Source organism: Trichechus manatus, unplaced genomic scaffold (assembly GCF_000243295.1).
Source record: "Trichechus manatus latirostris isolate Lorelei unplaced genomic scaffold, TriManLat1.0 scaffold00010, whole genome shotgun sequence".
NCBI lineage: Eukaryota > Metazoa > Chordata > Mammalia > Sirenia > Trichechidae > Trichechus > Trichechus manatus.
Window position 1 is genome coordinate 27,600,161 of NW_004443946.1, and position 21,212 is coordinate 27,621,372.

The 21,212-nt window shown below is 38.4% G+C and overlaps 1 protein-coding gene across 1 annotated transcript in view; it reads left to right on the forward strand.

The window, feature by feature from the left end:
• YLPM1 (YLP motif containing 1) overlaps window positions 1-19,900 on the forward strand; it is an 85,861-nt gene extending 65,961 nt beyond the window's left edge. The window contains exons 19-21 of the mRNA XM_004371043.3: window positions 3,340-3,470; window positions 14,572-14,754; window positions 15,073-19,900. Coding sequence (XP_004371100.1) covers window positions 3,340-3,470; window positions 14,572-14,718 — 278 coding nt within the window. The 3' untranslated portion in view covers window positions 14,719-14,754; window positions 15,073-19,900. The remainder of the gene's footprint in view (window positions 1-3,339; window positions 3,471-14,571; window positions 14,755-15,072) is intronic.
• The last annotated feature ends 1,312 nt before the right edge of the window (window positions 19,901-21,212 follow it).

Consider the following 21,212-nt stretch of genomic DNA (forward strand, 5'->3'; position numbering starts at 1 on the left):
CATTATGATGATTATTCAAGAAAATATGGTATTAAATTTAGCATTAATGTCTGGAAAAAAGTCTAGCCTGTCTACCATTTGCTTCTCAGAAAATACATTTTATACAGATTCAGTCAGTGTTAAAGACAGAACATTAGACAGTGAATTCCAGAAATGGATTTGTTAAATAAACCATTTCAGGCTGTGAAGGTCTGGTAATGAATGAACTAGAAAATAAATTCTAACATGTTTTCAGTTGGGCTTTTGTTTGTTTTTAATGAGAATGACTGATATCTTGTATAATAACTTTCATCTTATACCACTTATGCCACTTGTATCGTATTAAGAGCTAATCCAGCTATGAGTGTGAGCATTCTTGATAGAAGGAGCCAGTTGAGAAGATTCTTCTCTAAAATGTGGGGGTTTTGCATCTAAGAATTAGCCTATTTATTTTGCCTTCCTTATCATAACAAGTTCAATATGTTTGATTACCAGATACAATTTATTTTACTGAGTATTTTGCCAACATTCTTAAATTATTCTTGGTAACATCATCATGCTGGATGGAAACATATGAAGCTTTAGCCTAATATGTTTCCACCCAGCATAATGAATCTGAAGCTAAGAAATTTTGATTCACAAATGAGTCTGCCAATGATGAATTCTTAACTGTAGTCTTTTGTGCAGCTGGTTAAATCTTATTGCAGACTTCTTGGTCTGTGCTCATTAAGTACAGTATACAGTTCAGAACAGGCCTGCACTACACCTGGCATGGTGTCATGGAGTTGTTGAAGGCTGTCTGTGGCCCAGCTTCAGTCCACATGGCTGGCTTCTGCCCAGCTGGGACACAGGCACCCTGATGCAAGGGTGGGTGTTCTGTGTCATGTCAGTGCTGGGATTCAGCATCAGAGCCACTTAAGTTCCAATGACTTGATTTTAGTATCTCAAACTGTGAGGACTGAAATATTTGAGGCTGTTATCATCCTGATTTAGATTTCCCCATATCAAGAACTTTTGCTTTTCTCACCTCAGTGTCATTTGCCTGTGCTTATGAGTTATGTGTATAGTTCTCTTTAAGTGAGGACAGTACACACAACTCATAAGCACAAATTGAGTTGTCTGTATGTCAGATTCATCTCTTCATAGTCTCACGTAACTATTATTTGTTTAGGCACATACCTCTTGTATGTTCACCTTGAACAGATTTTCAGAACTACCATTTACATTTAGAATATAAATAGATGTATTTAAGGATTTTTTCTGTTGTACTATAAAAATATATACTGTTTTGAAGATACAAAATTCTGTGACCTTCTGAGTTGGATATTTAAAACTTCATCTTAATATTAAAAGTTCATCTTTTGAAACTCAAAACCTCTGAAAATCATTAGTATGGGTATACTGGACACCATTCTTCCTTCTGCACTTAACACCCCAGATTCCTCTTCCCTCACCTTATGTCATACATCTGTGCATTTGGGCTTTCAGGATGCCATGTGGAAGAGGTGTGAGCCTTCCTTCAGCCTCAAGGAGGAAACTTTAAACATGTCAAAGCACGATTAAATTTCCAAGTCAACATTTCATAAAAGGGTGCTCAGACTAGAAATACATGCGCTTGTGAACGTCCATGTTGCAAATATGGAACTACTGATCTGTAATTTCTGTCATATACCCAGTGTGTGAGGAAAAAGTTTTTTCAGTTTTCACATTGCCCTTTCGCATTGCTGCCTGGCCATGCTCTGTTCTTGGAATTAAAATATGAAATTTTCCCTATGAAGTACGTTGTCAAAGCTGATCTTATTAAGTTTGAAAATTCTACTTTTCTGGTTGTATGGTTTGTGGGACTTTGTTGGTTTTCTAATACCATATCTTGTGTCCCTGTGCAGAGAAGGGGTCACTTCTTGAAGATCTTGTATAAAACGACCTGTCATGTACATGTAGATAGAGCCATTTGGTACAGCATATGACTTATGGAAGAGATCAGAAGACTGTTTCTGTTGAAGTCGTCCATATTCAAATTCTGCCAAAGGGGGATGATAAAGTTTTCTTGAGTTGTATAGTGTTGTAGTTTACCTTACTGATTTTTCAATTATATTGCTTCTATTGGGGAGGGATTTAGGAAATAAAAGCTTTACCAAGTATGCAAAATTTTACTGAGTTTTGAAGCCTGTATGGTATGGATACTGTTAGTTGTGTGTGAAACTTTCCTATTTGAAACATAAATTCACCTTCCCTCCTACCACTGCTTCCATTGCACTTCTCCTTTCATATCAAGTTCTTCCAACTTGGTGCCTAAAAGATTTCTATTCTGTACATGCTGTACCATTTATGAAATTCAATGAACTATGGTTATTGTGTGTCTCTAAAGATTTTAGGCTTTTCTTTATTGGCCTGCTTAATAATAGTGTGTTTCTGTTACTCCAGATGATTCAAAAGTTTAGTGCTTGAAAGTAGCTAAAATATATGTATATATAAAATATAACTCTTAATGTTCCACATGTAATATTCAAAATCAGTATTGACAAATAAAAAAAGCAACATATTTTCATTGCGTGTTCTTGAAGACATCTAAACTCATATCTCATAATTTCTGAATCATCAATCCCTGTGTATTTAATTGATTATAGTTTGGGGCCCTTGGAAAGCCTAGCCCTCTCAGATTGAGGGTTCAGTAAGAAAATTTCAAATCTGGTCACTTTGGCTGACTAGTCCTTAGCCTTAGAATGGTAACAGCACTTCATAGTATAACCAAAAAAAGTAGTGATCTTGTACAGTTAGCTTATTCATAAACATTAACTCATGGTGAATCCTCACACAGCATCTCAAATCTTGAGATTCCTGTTCAGTAGAAACTGTTAATCTAAAACTTTCTTAAACATTAGCTTGACTCATTGTGTTCTTGGTACTACCTGCTCTTATGTGACACAGTATCACACAGGATAGCAGATCAAATGGGTGGTGCTAATATTGTGTTTAAAAAAAAAAAGAGCGGAAGAAATTGTTCTTAGGAAAAACCAACTTTGAATTTTCCTTCTGAACATAAAGAGCTGAGGTGCTATGATTTTGGAAGATTGGGGAACAAGGAGGACAGGAGACAAGTGCCTTTTCTTGTGTTTGCCCATATTTGTTACTTAACCAACATTATAATGGCTACCACTATGAACACCAGATAAACAATGGAAATTGCACAAAACTTGATATTATCTCAGCCAAGAAGATACTTTGGATCTGCAAGTGATGCTGCTCTAAAAAATGTGGATGTGCCCTCTGAAAGTGTTCCAGCTTTCTTTTCCCTTGTTTGTGTGTTTTGTGCAAATTCACACTGTTCCTTAATGCCACGGCTCTGTGTTTGTCCCCCAGACAAGTTGGATGGATTGAGGACTGGCACTAAAAGGAAACGTGACTGGGAGGCAATTGCAAGCAGAATGGAGGATTATCTCCAGCTCCCTGATGATTATGATACTCGTGCTTCTGAGCCTGGGAAGAAGAGGGTAAGAAACTTTGTTGATAACTGCCAACAGATGAAGGGGCTTGTAGGCATCAGATTTTAGAAAGTTACAGACAGATAATTATATGAATGCTAATTTTTAGAGTGATGTAGTTTATACTATATAGTTTATACTATATCATATTACATGTCCAGAAGTGGAGTCAGACCTTACAAATTATCAGATCAAAATGTACAAGTAACTTAAGAAATGGAGAACAGAACTTTATATGGCTAGGTAAGGTGTTGTCAACCTTACAGGAGGTGGGAGTGGCCACTTCTGCCATTTTGTCATGGGGGCAAAAGAGCCAGGTGCAGACTAGGGTGTTGAGAATCTGTGTAACTTCTCAATGGATTAGATGTGGAAGGTCCAGGAGTGTATGGAATCAAAGGTGACTCCTTGGGGTTTTGGCCATGAGCCCTTCATATATGTGTTATCGTTTATGAGACAGAGAAAACTGGGGGAGTCACAGGTTTGAGAGAGAAAAATCAGAAGTTCAGTGAGGGACTGATTAAGTTACAAATTAAGTGAAGATGTTAAACTGTTGGATTTACTAGTGTGAAACTCATGGGAGAGATCAGGCTGAAATTATAAATTTGGAAGTGATTAGCATGTCAGTGGTATTTAAAACAATGGGACTGATCTTGCCCAAGGAGAAAGTATACATAGAAAACTTAATAGGACTCAGGGCTCCAAAATTTAGAAGTTCAGATAGAGGTAAGTGTTTCAAGAAGAAAAGAGTAGTCAATTGTTATATGATTCAGAGAAGTAAGTTGGGAATAGAGAAATGGCCAGTGGGTTTGGCAACATGGAGTTCATTGATGATTGTAGTTTTAGTAGAGAGATGACGGACAGAGCCAGTTTGGAATAGATTGAGAATGAAAGGGAAGTGAACAACAGACAGCAAATGCGGATAGCTTTTTGGAGAAGTATTGCCATGAACAGGAACAGAGAAATGAAGCCAGGACATTGGGCAAGTCTTTCACATAGATGTCGATTCAATAAAAGTGATAATGTGTATATCTGTTAAAACAAAATAACAAAGCAAAAGATGTAGATGCTGTCCTGCGCAAGCTTTTTTTCAGCTAATCTGTCTTGATCTTTCTATATAAGTATATACAAACTCACTGTTCTTTTTAAATGGCTGCCTGGTATGCCATTGGCTGTACCATCAATTGCTTAATCAGTCCCTTGTTGGTGGATGCTTATATTGTTTCCATTTTATTGCTAATACAAACACTGTGGTGAAAGTCATGGTGCATATGTCTTGGCTTCTTTTCGCAAGTACATTCCTAGGGTGAGTTTTAAAATTATAAGAATACATGATTTATCACTTATTGTAAAAGTGATAAATATTGTAAATTTGTAGAATTGTGACAGATATTGTAAAATTGTTTTCCAAAAAGCTTATACCTATATTTGCACCCACATGTAAGTAAATGCCTATTTTTCCACATTCACACCAGAAGTGCTATTATCAAACTTCTAAACTTTTGCCAATCTGATAGATGGGGGGAGAAAAAGAAATCTCATTTTGCATTTTTTAAATTATGAGGTAGATCATCATTTCTTTATCTTTGCACATTGTCTTAGTTATCTAGTGCTGCTAATAACAGAAGTACCACAAGTGGATGGCTTTAACAAATAAATTTATTTTATCACTATTGAGGAGGCTAGAAGTCCAAATTCAGGGTGTGGCTCTAGGGAAAGGCTTTCTCTCTGTGTTGGCTCTGGGAGAAGGTCCTTGCCTCTTTAGCTTCTGTTTCCTGGTTCCTTAGAGATCTTCATGTGTCTTGGCATCTATCTTCCCCTATTTCTGCTTGCTTAATCTGCTCCTTTTATATTTTGTAAGAGCTCAGCTCAAGACATAACCTTACTAGTCCTGCCTCATTAAAATAACAAAGACAGCCCATTCCCAAATGGAATTATAACCATAGGCATAGAGGTTAGGATTTACAACATATATTTTTTGGAGACACAATTCAATCCATAACACACATCATTTCTTTATTTTTCTATGAATTTCTTCAGTGCTTGAATATTAAAAAAATATTTTAGTGTAAGAGAATAAATATACCAGTAAAACTTCAATACAGTGGGTACCATTACAAAGAATTCCAGATTTCAGAGCTCATTCAGATACTTGCAAACAGTCCCTAAACCTGCCATCATCTATATGACTTGAGGGGATGGGGGAAGGAGGACCAATTAGTGGCCCTGCTTTTGTGCCCAGCCTCACACAGGCGCTACTTATTCCAGCTTTGGAGCCCTGATGGTGCGAGCAGTGGTTACGAACTTGGCTGCTCACCAAAAGGTCGGCAGTTCAAATCCACCAGGCGCTCCTTGGAAATCCTATGGGGCAGTTCTACTCTGTCCTGTAGGGTCACTATCAGTCGAAACTGACTCAGTGGCAGTGGGTTTGGTTTTTGGATTCCAGTTTTTAAGATTGGGGCCATCAGAAGAAGTAGCTTTTCCTTGAGAGTAATAATTCAGTGTACATCTGGTAGTAACAACTAATCTGGAATGAGAAATATTTTTATCTATTTTTACTCAGCTGCCACTTTCTTAGTAAAGGAGTAGGTGATCTGTAAAGACAGCGTGGGGGCAGTGTCAGACCTTCTCCAACCCAACAAGGGGGAAGGAAGACCAGGGTCAACAGCCCAAGGCTGATTCCTGTGAAGCGAGGGTCAGACATGCCTCCTCTCTCCACCATCTTTACCAATTCTGACACCAACTGTCCCTCCCACAGCACTCTCTACTAGGTTCGATAATTTGTTGCAGTGGCCACACAGAACTCACAGACCATACTCAGGATTATGGGGTTTATTAGAGAAGTAACAGTTACAGTTCAGGCTCAGGAACACGTTCTTCCATCAGTGCAGCGTCTTCCCTACTGTGCTCACAGACGCATCTCTCCCTGGCCCTAGGCCTCTCGCCAGAAGGCACTCAGCTTTCTCTCTCCATGGGCCAGGAAGCCCACCGCACCGTCTCCTGCTGCCAGGTCTCTCCTGCCACCGTATCTCAGCATGTTCAGGGTTATAGCTTGCTCTCTCTCTTTTGCCGTCTTGGTCTCCTGCTTCCAGGAGCTTCTCAGCACAACGACCCCAGGTCCAAAGGATGTGCTCTCTCCTGGCTGTTCTTCCTTTGTGGTGGTAGGATCCTCCTCTCTGCTCTGAAATTGGCTCTTTTAAGGCAAAACTGACCAATCCCCTTGGTGGGCCACAATTACCTTATCACACAGTCCCTCCCAGTCACCTTGGTGGGAGTTACAAGACCGTGGCTAGGAAGGCCACACACAAAAGTAATCAATCCCACCACAGATCCCATGTAGTTTTCTTTGTGAGTTGGTTGTGGCAAAGAGCTGAGCTGCTCACTTGCAGTTCTTTACAGTGGCTCCTCTAAGTCTCCTCCCCTGCCTCACACCCTGATTTCACATAGTTTTTAACTCTCAAACCAGTCCTCAAAATCAATGTCAGACCATAAGAAAGTCCTATAGGTTGCAAGAAATGCTATGTACATTCCTCATTCCTTTCTTGGGGTCTCTTGATTTATATAATTCTTTTTTTTTTTTTTTTTTTTTTTTTGGCAAATACCAGATGAGTTCCTGGGATTGATTTCTATAACAGAAAGGTAGTTCTGTAAAGCTGATCACACTAGAATTTTATCTAAGTGATTAGGCTTTAAAATATAACTTATTTTTTTAAAGTTTTACCTGCTTAAAAAAAAAAAAAACTATTGCCATTGAGTTGAACTCCCACTCATAGCAACCTTATAGGACAGAGTAGAACTGCCTCATAGGGGTTCTGAGGCTGTAAATCTTCACAGAAGCAGATTACCACATCTTTCTCCCACGGAGCAGCTGGTGGATTCAAACCCCTGACCTTTTGGTTAGGAGCCAAGTGCTTAACCACTCTGCCACCAGGGCTGCTTTTCACTTGCTTAGTTAGGTATTAAATGGTAGCTCAACGGCCATCTGAGGTACTTCACTGGTCACACCCCATGTGGAGCAATGAAGAATGAAGAAAACTAAAGACACGAGGGAAAGATTAGTCCAAAGGACTAATGGACCACAACTACCACAGCCTCCACCAGACTGAGTCCAGCACAGCTAGATGGTGCCTGGCTACCACCCACCACCAACTGCTCTGACAGGGATCATAGTAGAGGGTCCTGGACAGAGCTGGAGAAAAATGTAGAACAAAATTCTAACTCACAGAAAAAAAAAGACAAGACTTACTGGTCTGACAGAGACTGGGGAATCCCCGAGAGTATGGCCCCCGGACACCCTTTTAGCTCAGTAATGAAATCACTCCTGAGGTTCACCCTTTAGCCAAAGATTAGACAGGCCCATAAAACAAAACGAGACTAAATGGGCACACCAGCCCAGGGGCAAGGACAAGAAGGCAGGAGGAGACTGGAAAGCTGATTATGGGGAACCCAAGGTCGAGAAGGAGAGAGTGTTGACATGTCATGGGGTTGGCAACCAGTGTCACAAAACAATACGTGTATTAATTGTTTAATGAGAAGCTAGTTTGTTCTTTAAACCTTCATCTAAAGTACAATAAATTAAAAAAAAAAAAAAAAAGGTAGCTCAAGTGAACTTTAATTTGCATTTCTCTGATGACTGTAGAAGGTAAACATTTCCATGGCATTTGTTTGCTGGACTCATATGTTTTAGAAGTATTTTTAGTGGTAAGGGATAAAATATATGTACCTTAAACCTTTGAATGTTAGTGAAAATTTTTCTGTATTATAACTTTTTTTTTCCCATGAAGAGAGGTGGCCAGAAAAAATGTGTTGTAATTTTCAATAAAACACTTCTGTATAGATTAGGAGAGAAAAAGATGAGGACAGTGGTGGTTCAGTGGTAGAATTCTCCTTTTCCATGTAAGAGACCCAAGTTCCATTCTCAGCCAATGCACTTCATGTGCAGCCAACACCTGTCTGCTGGTGGAGGCTTGTGTGGTACTATGATGCTGATGAGGTTTCAGCAGAGCTTCCAAACTAAGATGGGCTATGCAAAAAGGCCTGGTGATCTACTTCCAAAAATCAGCCAGTGAAAACCCTGTGGATTCAAATAGAAGGGAAATTCCTCAGTATGACTCAGGGCGTATATGAAAAGCCAACAGCCGACATTATACTTAATGTAGAAAGACTGAGAGCTTTCACCTTGAAATCAGGAACAAGACAAGGGTGCTCACTCTCCCCGCTTCTATTCAATATTGTATTAGAAGTCCTAGCCAGAGAAATAAGACAAGAAAAAGAAATAAAAGGTATCCAGATTGGAAAAGAAGTAAAATTATCTCTATTCACCAGTGATATGATCCTATATATAGAAAATCCCAAAGAGTCCACAAGAAAACTTCTAGAGCTAATAGAGGAATTTAGCAAAGTTGCAGGGTACAAAGTCAACAAACAAAAATCATTTGGGTTTCTATACATCAGCAATAAGAAATCTGAAAGCGAAATTAGGGAAACAATTCCATTTACAATAGCATCTAAGAATAAAATACCTAGGTATAAATCTAACCAGGGACGTGAAGGAAGGACTTACACAATGAAAATTATAAAACACTGGTGAAAGAGATTAAAGAAGACTTAAGTAAATGGAAAGATGTTTCATGTTCATGGATTGGAAGACTTAATATTGTTAAGATGTCGAGGCTACCCAAAGCGATCTATAGATTCAACACAATCCTGATCAAAATTCCAACAGCCTTCTTTACAGAAATAGAAAAACCAATCCTCACCTTCATATGGAAAGGCAAGAGGCCTCAAATAGCTAAAACAATGTTGAAAGAGAAGAACAAAGTAGGAGGACTCACACTTTCTGATTTTAAAATATACTAATCAGCTACAGAATCAAAACAGCCTGGTACTGATGTAACAATAGACACATAGACCAATAGAATAGAATTGAGAGTCCAGAAATAAACCCACACATCTGTGGTCAACTGATTTTTGACAAGGGTACTAAGTCCATTTGATGGGGAAAGAAGAGTCTCTTCAATAAATGGTGCTAGGAAAATTGGATTTCCATACACAGAAAAATGAAACAGGATCCATGCCTCACACCATACACAAAAACAAATTCAAAATGGATTAAGGACCTAAGTGTGCAAACTAAAGCCATAAAATTCTTAGAAGAACAAGCAGGGGCAACGCTGTTAGGCCTAACTTTCAACAATGGATTATCTAATACAATAATAAAACTACAAACAGCAAAAGACAAAATAAATAAATGGGACCTCATAAAAATTAAAAACTTTTGTTCATCAAAAGACATTACCAAAAAAAATGAAAAGACAAGCTACTGACTGGGAGAATATCTTCGGAAACCATACATCCGACAAGAATCTGGTAACCAAAAAATATACAAAACTTTGATAGCTTAACCACAAAAAGACAACCCAATCATAAAATGGACAAAGGACTTGAATAGACATTTCACTGAAGAGGACATTCAAATGGCCACCAAACACATGAAAATATGCTGAGTGTCATTAGCCATCAGAGAGATGCAAATCAAAACCACAATGAGATAACCATTTAACTCCTACTAGGATGGGTAAGATAAAACAAAACAACAACAGAAAGTGTTGGCAAGGATATAGGGAAATTGGAACCCCTAACCATTGCTGGTGGGAATGTAAAATAGTACAGCGGTTATGGAAAACAGTATGGCAGTTGCTCAGAAAACTAAAAATAGAACTACCATATGACTCAGCAATTCCACTCCTAGGTATATACCCAGAAGACTTGAAAGCAGAGACTTAAAAAGAGACTTGTATACCATTGTTCATTACAGCACTATTCACAGTAGCCAAAAAGGTGGAAACAACCTGAATGAATGCCCATCAGCAAATGAGTGGTTAAGCAAAATGTGGCACATACATACAATGGAATACTACTCAGCCAGTAGGAAAAATGAAGTCTTGATACATGCTACAGTATGGATGGAGCTTGAAGACATTATACTGAGCAAAATAAGCCAATCACAAAAGGACAAATATTGTATGACCTCACTTACGTAGAAATACAAGAAAAGGCAAATGAATAGAGACCAAAATTTATTAGTGGTACCAAGGGCAGGAGAGAGGGGGAAAAGGGGGGTTAACGGTAATGGAAAAATCAAATTGATTAAAGGTAGGGTTGCACAGCCAGTTACTGTAATTGCTGCAAAAATTACAATAAGTTGTACACTTGTAAAAAGTTGAATTGGCAAAAATTGTGTGATAGATATATTTACAACAGTGACAAAAAAAAAAGAGTAGCTACTGAGGCTGCTTATGTACAACCAAAAACCTCATGGGATTTGGTTTCTTGGTGTGGAGGTTTAGGGTCATGGTTTCATGCGGCATCCCAGTTTATTGGCCTGATAATGTGTTTGGTGCTTCTGTTTTACCTCCTAATTCATTGCGTAGCGCTTGCAAGCAGCCATCCAAGACACAACAATTGGTCTCTATTCACCTGGAGCAACAGAGGAGGAAAGAGAGTCAGGAAAATAGGAGGAAGATATGGAATGTGTGGCTAATTGCCTCCATGAACAGCTGTCTCCTTTGCCATGAGAGCAGAAGAACTGATTGGTGCCCAGCTACCATTACTGAACATTTTAATCAAAATTCTATAGAAGAATCCTGATCAAAAGGGGGGAAATGCAGAACAGAATTTCAGATTTTCATGGCTTCCAAACTTCCTGGAGTCATGAATGTTGGGTGAACCCCTGAAACTATTGCCCTGAGATAATCTTTAAACCTTAAACAAAAAATATCCCCTGAAGTCATCTTAAAACCTTAAAATAGCTTAGCTTAACTAGTGAAAAAGGTCTACCTTGAACATTATGCTCTTTTAAGAACTATCTATAGGATCAAATTGACAGCAGCAACTTGAAAGATTAGATAGGAACCTTAGAGGGCAGTGAGTTTATTTAATGAAGGAGGAACAACTCAGAAAAGTAGGGTGAGAATCGTTGCACAACTCGAAGAATGTAATCAGTGTCCCTAAATTGTACATGTAGAAACTGTTGAATTGGTGCATGTTTTGCTGTGCATATTCTCAAGAACAAAATAAAACCTGGAGAAACAAAAAAACAAACTCGATGGATTATAGCAGTCCTATCTGCAACCAGTCAGTTGTGCATCGGGTTGGCTTGAGTCAGACTCCACGGCAGCTGACAACAACAACAGATAGATTAGGGAGGGACACTGACATTCAAAAATTCGTTTATAGCTGAAGATCATTTATTCTACTCCTAATATTTTTAGTGTTTTGGTAATCATTCATTCGTTCTACAGCGTTGAATGTCCACATATCAGCATTGTGGATAAGACTTCTTAAGGAGCAACCTCCAATGGAGGAGTCCAACATGTAAATAAATAATTTTAATATAGCATCAGTGTATGTTAGACTTGTGAATGATTTCCAGATATTTTAATTCCAAATTTAAAACCTTGAGCAGTTATGCCAAAACATACTGCTTATTTAAAAAAAAAAAAAAAAAAAGCCTTTTCTTCTAATCCTATATTCTTTATTCTGTCTGAATTTTAAAGACCTAGAATTTACACTGAGGATTTAAAAGTTAGCTCTTGGTTTATTCAGGGCGAGATTGATCAGTGTAGTTAACTCTGTGCTAAGGATGGTCATGGATTTAAATTTACTGTGTGGTGGTTACCTTTCCTTGTTTAGTGGCTCCAATCTGTCCACCCATCATTCATCTCCCGTAGCCATAGTTATCCTTCTCTAAAATGTCTACCCTTGATCCCAGGGGAACTGACAGAGTGTGTATGAATCAACATTAATGGGCAGAAGGCTCTGAGATCTTTGTATACAAAAGCTCACATCATTTGTTAGGCTTTTTCCTAAGGCCCATGAAAGAAACTAAACCAGAAGTTCTCCACACACCAAAATCTTTAAGAAGAGTCAAGTGTTATCAATAATTCTACTGCTGTTACTACCTAGCTTCCTGTTTGGCCAAGTGGTTGCTGCTTGGAGAAGCTTGATCATTTCATTACCAGTCTTGCAAATGATAATGAGGAAGGTCAGTGTACCTCCGAGAGCAGTAACGAATTTCCAGGTCTAGTGTAAAAAGCAAGGAATTCTTCCATGAGCTGGTTCCCTTGTCGCAGATAATAAACCACAAGCCATATTTAAAATACAGTCTCTGTAGACATTGGTGCTGTGCACTGCAAACAGCTGTTTCATAGTCTCTCTTTTGAAGTATTCAAACTTCTACAGAATATATCTGTATATATTTCTAAATATATTATTAATATGTAAGAATCTGCATTTTTTTAAAAAATCAGAGTACCAGTAGGAAAAATCTCTGATCTGTATATTTGTAGTAAAATCTTGCCATAAATTATGGTATCAGTTGGGTCAGTCTCTTGGTCTCTTTATCTCATGAATGAAAGTAACAATACAGCTCCCTGTTTTCTCTCTCTTAAGATTAAATTTCAAGAAATATTTATTGTGTGGAAATAAAACTCAGTCCTTGATCTAAGGGGTTTATAGTCTGCTAGGGAAGACAGATCTATAACTGGATAATTATAATACAGTGTGGAATTTCAAAAGTAGACATGTCAAAATCCAGAAGTAACTCCTGGGAAGGAATGATTAATTATTTGACTGTCAAAGGAAAAGAGGGAAAATAGCAGAGAAGGATGACTAGACTCATGCCAGGGGACAATGTCAGGGAAAAGACGTTTCAAGAAGAAGGACTAGCAAGTGCAAAGTTACAGAGATGTGAAATGCCCAGTGTACTCTGAGAGCTAGAAGTAATTTTGTATTTTTGTCAAAAATGCTATAGGGCCCAATACAGGAGAAGTCAGCACAATTACACTAAACCAAAAGCTAAGAAGTTTCCTGAACACAGCCAAACACTCTGAGGGACATAGTAGCTGGGGCTGGGGTCTAGGGACCATGGTTTCAGGGGACATCTAGGTCAACTGGCATGACAAAATTTATTAAGAAAATATTCTGCATCCCAGTTTGGTGAGTGTCGTCTGGGGTCTTAAAACTTGCAAGCGGCCGTCTGAGATGCATGAATTGGTCCCAACCCACTTGGAGCAAAGGAGAATGAAGAACACCAAAGACTCAAGGAAAATATTAGCCCGAGAGACAAAAGGCCCACATAAACTAAGACTCCATCTGCCTGAGACCAGAAGAATGAGATAGTGCCCGGCCACCACCAATGACCGCCCTGACAGGAATGCAACAGAGAGTCCCTGGTGGAGCAAGAGAAGAGTGTATTGCAGAACTCAAATTCACATAAAAAGACCAGACTTAATGGTCTGGCTGAGACTGGAGGGACGCCAGAAGACATGACCCCTGGATGCTCTGTTAACCCGGAACTAAAACCATTTATGAAGCCAACTCTTCAGACAGAGATTAGACTGAACTATAAAACATAAAATAATACTCGTAAAGAGTGTGCTTCTTAGTTCAAGTAGATACACGAGACTAAGTGGGCGGCTCCTGTCCGGAGGCAGGATAAGAAGGCAGAAAGGAACAGATGCTGGTTGGTTGGACATGGGAAACCCAGGGTAGAAAGGGCGAGTGTGCTGTCACATTATAGGGATTGCAACTAGTGTCACATAACAATATGTGTATAAATTTTTGTATGAGAAATTAACTTGAGCTATAAACTTTTACCTAAAACACAATTTAAAAAAAAAAAAAAAGTTGTAGGAGAAGTTAAAGCAGGTGAGATTCATGACCGTGTGTAGTTTAGGAAGATCACTCTGACAGAATGGTTTGGAGGGGGTGAGAATAAAGACGGGAAGGCTAGGTAGAAGTTGGTGCTTAACTTCGGTGGAGCAGTGAGGTCAGTGAACTAACATGTAGTGGCCGAGGAGATGGCGAGGAAAGGACTGAGCTGAGAGCTCATCTGTTCCAGAGGTGGAATAGCAAAGACTTGGTGATTGACCAGAGAGCCATATATGCCTTAAGATGTATGGCTTCCTCCAATACCCCCAGGTTACTTTTTAATTGTTCACACTCCTAGTTTCAAATTAGTTATCCTACTTCTTCCACTATTCAGAGAAGGAGGAGGCCTTTTGTGTGTTTATTTTTGCTAAAGCCCAGACTAATGCTGTGTTCTTTTTAGGTGAGGTGGGCAGACCTGGAAGAAAAGAAGGACGCAGACAGGAAAAGGGCCATAGGTTTTGTGGTCGGACAAACTGATTGGGAGAAGATCACAGATGAAAGTGGTCACCTGGCTGAAAAAGCCCTCAATCGAACCAAATACATATGAGACTTAGTTTTTGAACGGAATCATTGTTCCTCTAAGGTAAGAGTGCACAGTCATATAAATAGCCTACTGTGTGATTGCTTTGGAGGGTTTGAGATAAACAAGACAGCACGCTTTACTAAAAATGCTTGTCTTCCCTTTGTTATTTTCTCGTTCTAAAAAGAGTAAGTATGTACTAGTTGCTAACACTGACAATACCGGGAAGCAATAAAGGGAAGCAATTTTCTGTAACCTGACCCACTTATAAAATATGAGACCTGAGAAAAGCTTGCATTCTGTAGATTTGAGAAGGAGTGGAGTGATGTGAACTATCTGCCTGTTCTTCCCTGGCTTGACAGCCTTTTCGTTTCTTTCCAGGTGGTTCGCTTTGAGATGATCTGAAGCCAAGGCCTCACAGAGCTTCGTTGTGTGTCACCTTGCTTCCATGTTTCAGTTTTTGTTTTGTATTCTACTGCTTTAGTTTTTTAAAGTTCTCCAGTGTCCCCAAGAGGTATTAGAATCTTGCTGTATGCAAGCAAGACATTAATTTTTCTTTTTAACTATTTTGGGGAGGGAGGGAGTGATAGCTTAACTTCTGAAGCCAGATGGGTCCACTGGAGGATTCTGACAGAATATTTCCTTCACTGTACAATGTCACAGACTATCTCTATCATCATTGCTTTGTGGCTGTTTTTGTTTTTTACTGTATGTAACTGGTAGCTGATTGTAGTAGGATTAAAAACAATAAACTTTCATGATAAAGCCAATGAAATTCATGGGCTGTATAGCATGGGCCCATTTCTCGTTTGTTTTCTTAATTTTATTTTTATTTTATGTGTCCTAATTCCATGCTAGCTGAACATCTGAAAACCTCTTTCCCGTTGAATATTACATAGCTCAGTGATTCCATAGTGCATGTTATAAATGCAAGGTTCACTGATGTTCAAACACTCATCTTTGTTTTATAGCTGATTTCTTTATCTATCTTAGTGTCTTGAAGACTGTTAAAGACCAATTTCAAATATTTGTCGGCTCCCTGGAGCATATCTGTTCTGTAACATGATGTTTTCTTTTGAACTTTGTTTTTTAGTCCTTCCTCCTACTCGCCTTCTCTTCTTTACTTCCTCTTTTCACTTTCTCCCTTTATATTATTGTTTGGTTTTTACGTAATCGGGCTTTGAAATCTTGGTGGACAGAACTGATATGCTCCATGGAACTCAGGAGCTTGTTGCCTTACTGCTGAACTTGAATTGTTGATTTTTTTAATCAAGATTGCAGGGAAAGAGTATAGAGATGCAGAGCCCTCTGGCATGTAACCTTGAAGCCTGCCAAGTTTTCAAGTTCTTGCCAGATTGCTCATTATTGGAAAGCATGGCCTTTTGCACAGAATTTCCTCTCTCTGGATAATACCAGGTGGAACCCAGAAACATACAGAGCTAAAGCCCAGATACTATACCCACTCCTCACTTACTGACATGGTTAGGTTCCAAAGACCAGGTTGTTATGTGAAAATCGGCATTATGTGAAAATGGAGGATGACCACATTAGATCACAAAATGGAGGATGACTACATCATTACATAACTGCCAAACCACTGGGTATCATAACCTCGCCAAGTTGACACGTAACTATCAAAACCAGCATTACTCTCATCCCGCACCTTGGTGTTCGTTACTGCCAGACGTACGTCGATAATGTGCAATATAGTCAGGTAGTAGATTTTTTACTGTTGCACATAAATGCAGAATGTTGGATAATGAAGTAATCGATAAGTGAGGAGTAGGTGTATTCCTATTTAAAAACAGAAAACGAGCTCTTTTCCTTTTTTCATTCTACAAAGAAATGAAGTCATCTTCCAGCATGAGAGAAGAGCTTTCTTCCTCAAACACCATTTCCATTTTATAATCCAACTCAGCAAGTTGTAAGTTTGTTGACAAAAAGCTTGAGTATTTTGAACTGTTCTTTTTCAGGCTACAGACCAGGAATCCTTTAGTTTTATGACCTAGATTAAATACTGTGTGAATAGAGCTAATATTTACTAGCATTTGAATAATACCACTTTGGGATAAAGAACTTGAAATTATTGTACTGAAGACTAATGGGAAATCCTGATGACCTTATATACTTTTATCTTCCCTGAAATTCTGAATGTTTAAATGTGAGATGCTTTAAGTTCATTAACCAGTCAATATTGAACAGGTAGTTTGCTACATTAAATAACTTCTGATGTTTGTAGTATTTAATAAGATATTTCGTTTGCTTATTTGGCCTACAGTACATTTGTATGTACTCATCTTTCTCAACAATATTTATTATGTTGAATGAAGGTACATCACAGGAATTATTGTTTGTACAGTGACCCATTTACTAGTTACCAAATCTACTGGTGTCTTTTATCATCAAAAACAAAACTTCAAGAGTGTATTCTCTAGTTCAGAAGAAAATGGAGGCATACGTGTTCTTCTAGAGGATAGTTCATGTTAGTTGTCCTTAACCTTTTTCCCTCTGATTGACAATATTCAGGATAAAACCCAAAACCAAACCCGTTGCCCTTAGAGTTGATTCCAACTTAGGGCAACCCTGTGGTATTCAGGATGCCATTGGCCATATGCAGATTGGCATAAGAGGTGGTAATCACTGATGGATTACTCATGTTTTTGCCTTGCAGCCGTGACTTTGTGTCTGTGCTCTCATGCCAAGAAGGCTCTTTGAAGAGTGACTAGAGTCAGAAATGGCCTCTACCAGTTTTCAGAAGACATAGATTAAGATGGTCTCTGGGATGAAGATAAGAGTGTTGCCTACTTTAGGAAACTGGTATAACGAATAACCTCAATGAAGGGAGATTAATGAAAAAGATATATTTGAAAGTCAGGGATTAGGCACCAAAAAGAAAGTAATACTCAACTGGTATTTGACTTTGCTAGTCTGATATGGGCCTGTTAAGAAATTCTTGGAGTGGCATTATCATTAGAAGCAGAATACGATAGGAAGTCCAAGGATATCTTGGAGAAATTTGGTGTGGGTAGAAAATGCCTTCCTATCTCAGATATTTTAAGTTTGTTAAGAGGCATGTCCTTGGAATATAACGGACTAAACTTGGATTCCATTTATCTGCTAGCATTTTATTTTTATTATTTTCTTATCTCAGAAAACTGCTTGGTATGTGTTTTTAAATTTTTGTCTTAATCATATTAGATTTATTTAAAATTGTTTGTGGTGTCTTTTGTCTTAACACAAAACAGTCTGATGTTGGGGCAAGTCCCTAATATCTTTAATGTTTCAGATCTTTTCAAGAAAATTTGAAGTCTCTCCTAGGCAAGTGACTTGGTAAATGAAATGCAAGAACTTTTCCATTTGGGAATCATTTATTTAGGGTTAAGTTGGCATATTCAAAATATTTTAGTTACTGATTGCAGAGATGGGAAGCTGGTAATAATATAGTGGTCCATTTGTTGACACTCATTTGATTCACATAATTTTATAAAAGTTTGAATTTAATTCAGATATCAGTGACTAACCCAGAAGTTTATTAACAAAGATAAAATCTTCAGTTTCTGGTTGGATTTATTTCCTTTGTTAAGGAGTTCTTGTCATTGATTGGACAAACCAAAGTAGGTACCATCTCATCTACAGACGAAGTATTAAATTAATTGGATTGACTAAAAATTTCAGCCTAGGTTTTCTTACTTTGGAGGGCTCTTAGTTTTTGTGCAAAAATATTTTATCTTGCTAACTGAGCAAGTTGCAATTATTTTGGTAATAGACACCTGGAGCCTGGCTTACTGCTAGGACTGTAAAAGCAGCAGGTTCTTAGCTACAACAAAAACATAACAGATTTTAGAGTTTTAATTCTGAGCTACCAAAACAAGATGAGTTTAATTAAGCTAGAGAAAAAGAACGTATTAGTATGCATTTAGTATGTATTAGAATGTATTTAGTAGTGACAGACCCTAGTACAAATTCAGGCTCCTCTTAGAAGCTGTGTGACCCTAAGCAAATCACTTAACCTATCTGGGCTTCAGGTTCCTTATCTATAAAATGAAAATAACAAACACACCTACTAAAGATTGCTGTGAGGATTAAATTGAGATAATGCATGTAAACTGCTTGGCACAATAACAAGAACGTAAAGCTCAGGAATCGGTAGCTGTCATCATTATTATTACTCTTTCACTTGTTCTCACACGCTATTTTGAATTTCAGAATTTCCAGTTTGGTTGGAGGTAATGGTCTCCTTTTGTAGTCAGCTACTATAGACTGGTGGCGCAGTGGTTAAGAACTCAGCTGCTAACCAAAAGGTCGGCAGTTTGAATCCACCAGCCGTTCCTTGGAAACCCTACGTGGGCAGTTCTACTCTGTCCTTTAGGGTCGCTATGAGTTGGAACTGACTGAACGGCACATAACAACAACTATAGACTGAGAGCTGTGTCATATGAAGTAGTACAGTGTGCGTGGGTTGGAAGAAGAATTGTTCAGAAGCATTTTCTGGTAACCAGGGACACTGAGCTTCAGAACCACTATGGAGGCATATGAGGCTTAGGCGCAAAGGCTGATTAATAAGTACCTTCATGAGGATGGGTAGTAAATAACAGAAAGCAGTAGCCAGACTACAGGTGTGAACAAAAGTGAGGGCAGTGAAGCATTAATTTGCCTTGATTTTCACATAGTCAAAAAGAAAATAATTTTATGAATAGGTAATATATTCATATGGAATAAAATTCAGAAGGTTCAAGGGAGTATTAAAGTCTCTCGTCCCAACCCCCACCTCCCACTACCTCATCTGTAGAGGCAATCAGAGTTAACTTTTTCTTTTGTGTCCTTTCAGAAAAATTCCATGAATAAGCATTAAATACATACATTTTTCCTGTTTTTTTTTTATTTTTTTTATTTTTGGTTTACCCAAATGGTGGAATGTTACAAACACTACCTTGTTTTTTTCCTTTAACAGTATGTCTTACAGGTCATTCAGATTATATGTAAACATACCCATTCTCATTCTCTCTCCTGGTTTAATTTTCCAAAGGTACATTCTAATTATAAGGGGATTTACTGAAAAATTTTAGAAATTGCTTCAACTATTTTTCTACATATATGTCTATAGCATGGAATATATTGTTTTTGTGTGTGTATGTATTTAGTTCTACACAGTTTGATCACGTGTAGGTTTGCGTATCCATTCCCACCTTCCTCCCTCCCCCACCTCATCCCTAACAGGCGTTAATCTCTTCTCCATTTGTATAATTTTGTCATTTCAGGAATGTTATATAAATGAAAGCATACAGTATGTAATCTTTTGGGATTGGCTTTTTATCTTTTTTCACTTGGTGTAATTACCTTGAGATTCATCCAAGTTTCTGTGTGTATCAACAGTTTGTTCTTTTTTATTGCTGAGTAGTATTCCATCCCATTCTTTTTTATGGCTGCAGAGAATTTCATTTTATAGCTCACCATAGTTTAATTTTCCCGGTCTCCACTGATGGATATTCATGCTGTCTTTTACTGTTATAAATTGTTGATTTCATATATTCTCATCACTGCCATTTCCTGTACTTGCCTAATCTCTAACAATGATGACATCCTTTACTTAGAGAGCCTCAAAAGGTGACGGGCACGTAAGAGCCTGCACAACACAGTGGTGAACAATCAACAGAGCCTAATAGTGATGAGGTGGCAAAGGCAGATCTTGTTTCCTGGAAATTCCTGCATGATAGGATCTGACAAAGCAAAGAACCATGGTGTGTTTTAAGAGACTGGAGTGGCCAGAGACCCTTAGGGTTCCCTGGTCCACACAGGTGACTGAGAGTTAAGACCTTAGGCTCCTGTCCTCGGTGCCTGGATATTTATGCACCTGCACGTGATCTGATCTCAGGCCTCAGGCTCTGCTGTGTTCACATTTGACAAGGAATATCCTCAATACTGGGGCTAAGCTTCTGGAGGTATGGACAGCCCTCGGCCTGCCAGCAGGCCAGCAGGGCCTCGTATTTGTGTTTCTAAGAAAAGCCTGTGGATTTAATGGTTTACTGTGTAAGGGAAGGCTTGAATTTGAGCTTCCTATTTAAGAACTTTCTACCAAATATTGATACTCTTGTTTTTGATCATATTGATCTAGATTACAAACCCTTCTCTTACTGTATTTGAAGAATTGAAATCATCTCTTCTGCCTTAACTTGAAATCCTACTCTCAGATCTATTATTTCTGGCAGTGAGTTCCTATTTCATAACTAGGTATATCTAATATTTGTTTCTTTTACAACTAGTTCAGTGCATGGCTCAACTATGAGTCAATGGAAGGTTTGTCTCTAGTGTGTATGGTGGGTCACAAACTCCTGCAGAGTCGGGAGGTAACAGATGAGTAAGGCATAAGGTGGAGACCATGGCAAACTGGAGAACGAGGCAGGTCCCGCTAAATAGAGCAGTGCCTGCGCAGCCACAGCTGGTTGTGGCTCTGTGGAGATACGGATCTTGTGTTGCCAGATTTTCTGGGTTTTCAAGAAAAGTCAAATCTGTATCTTTATGCA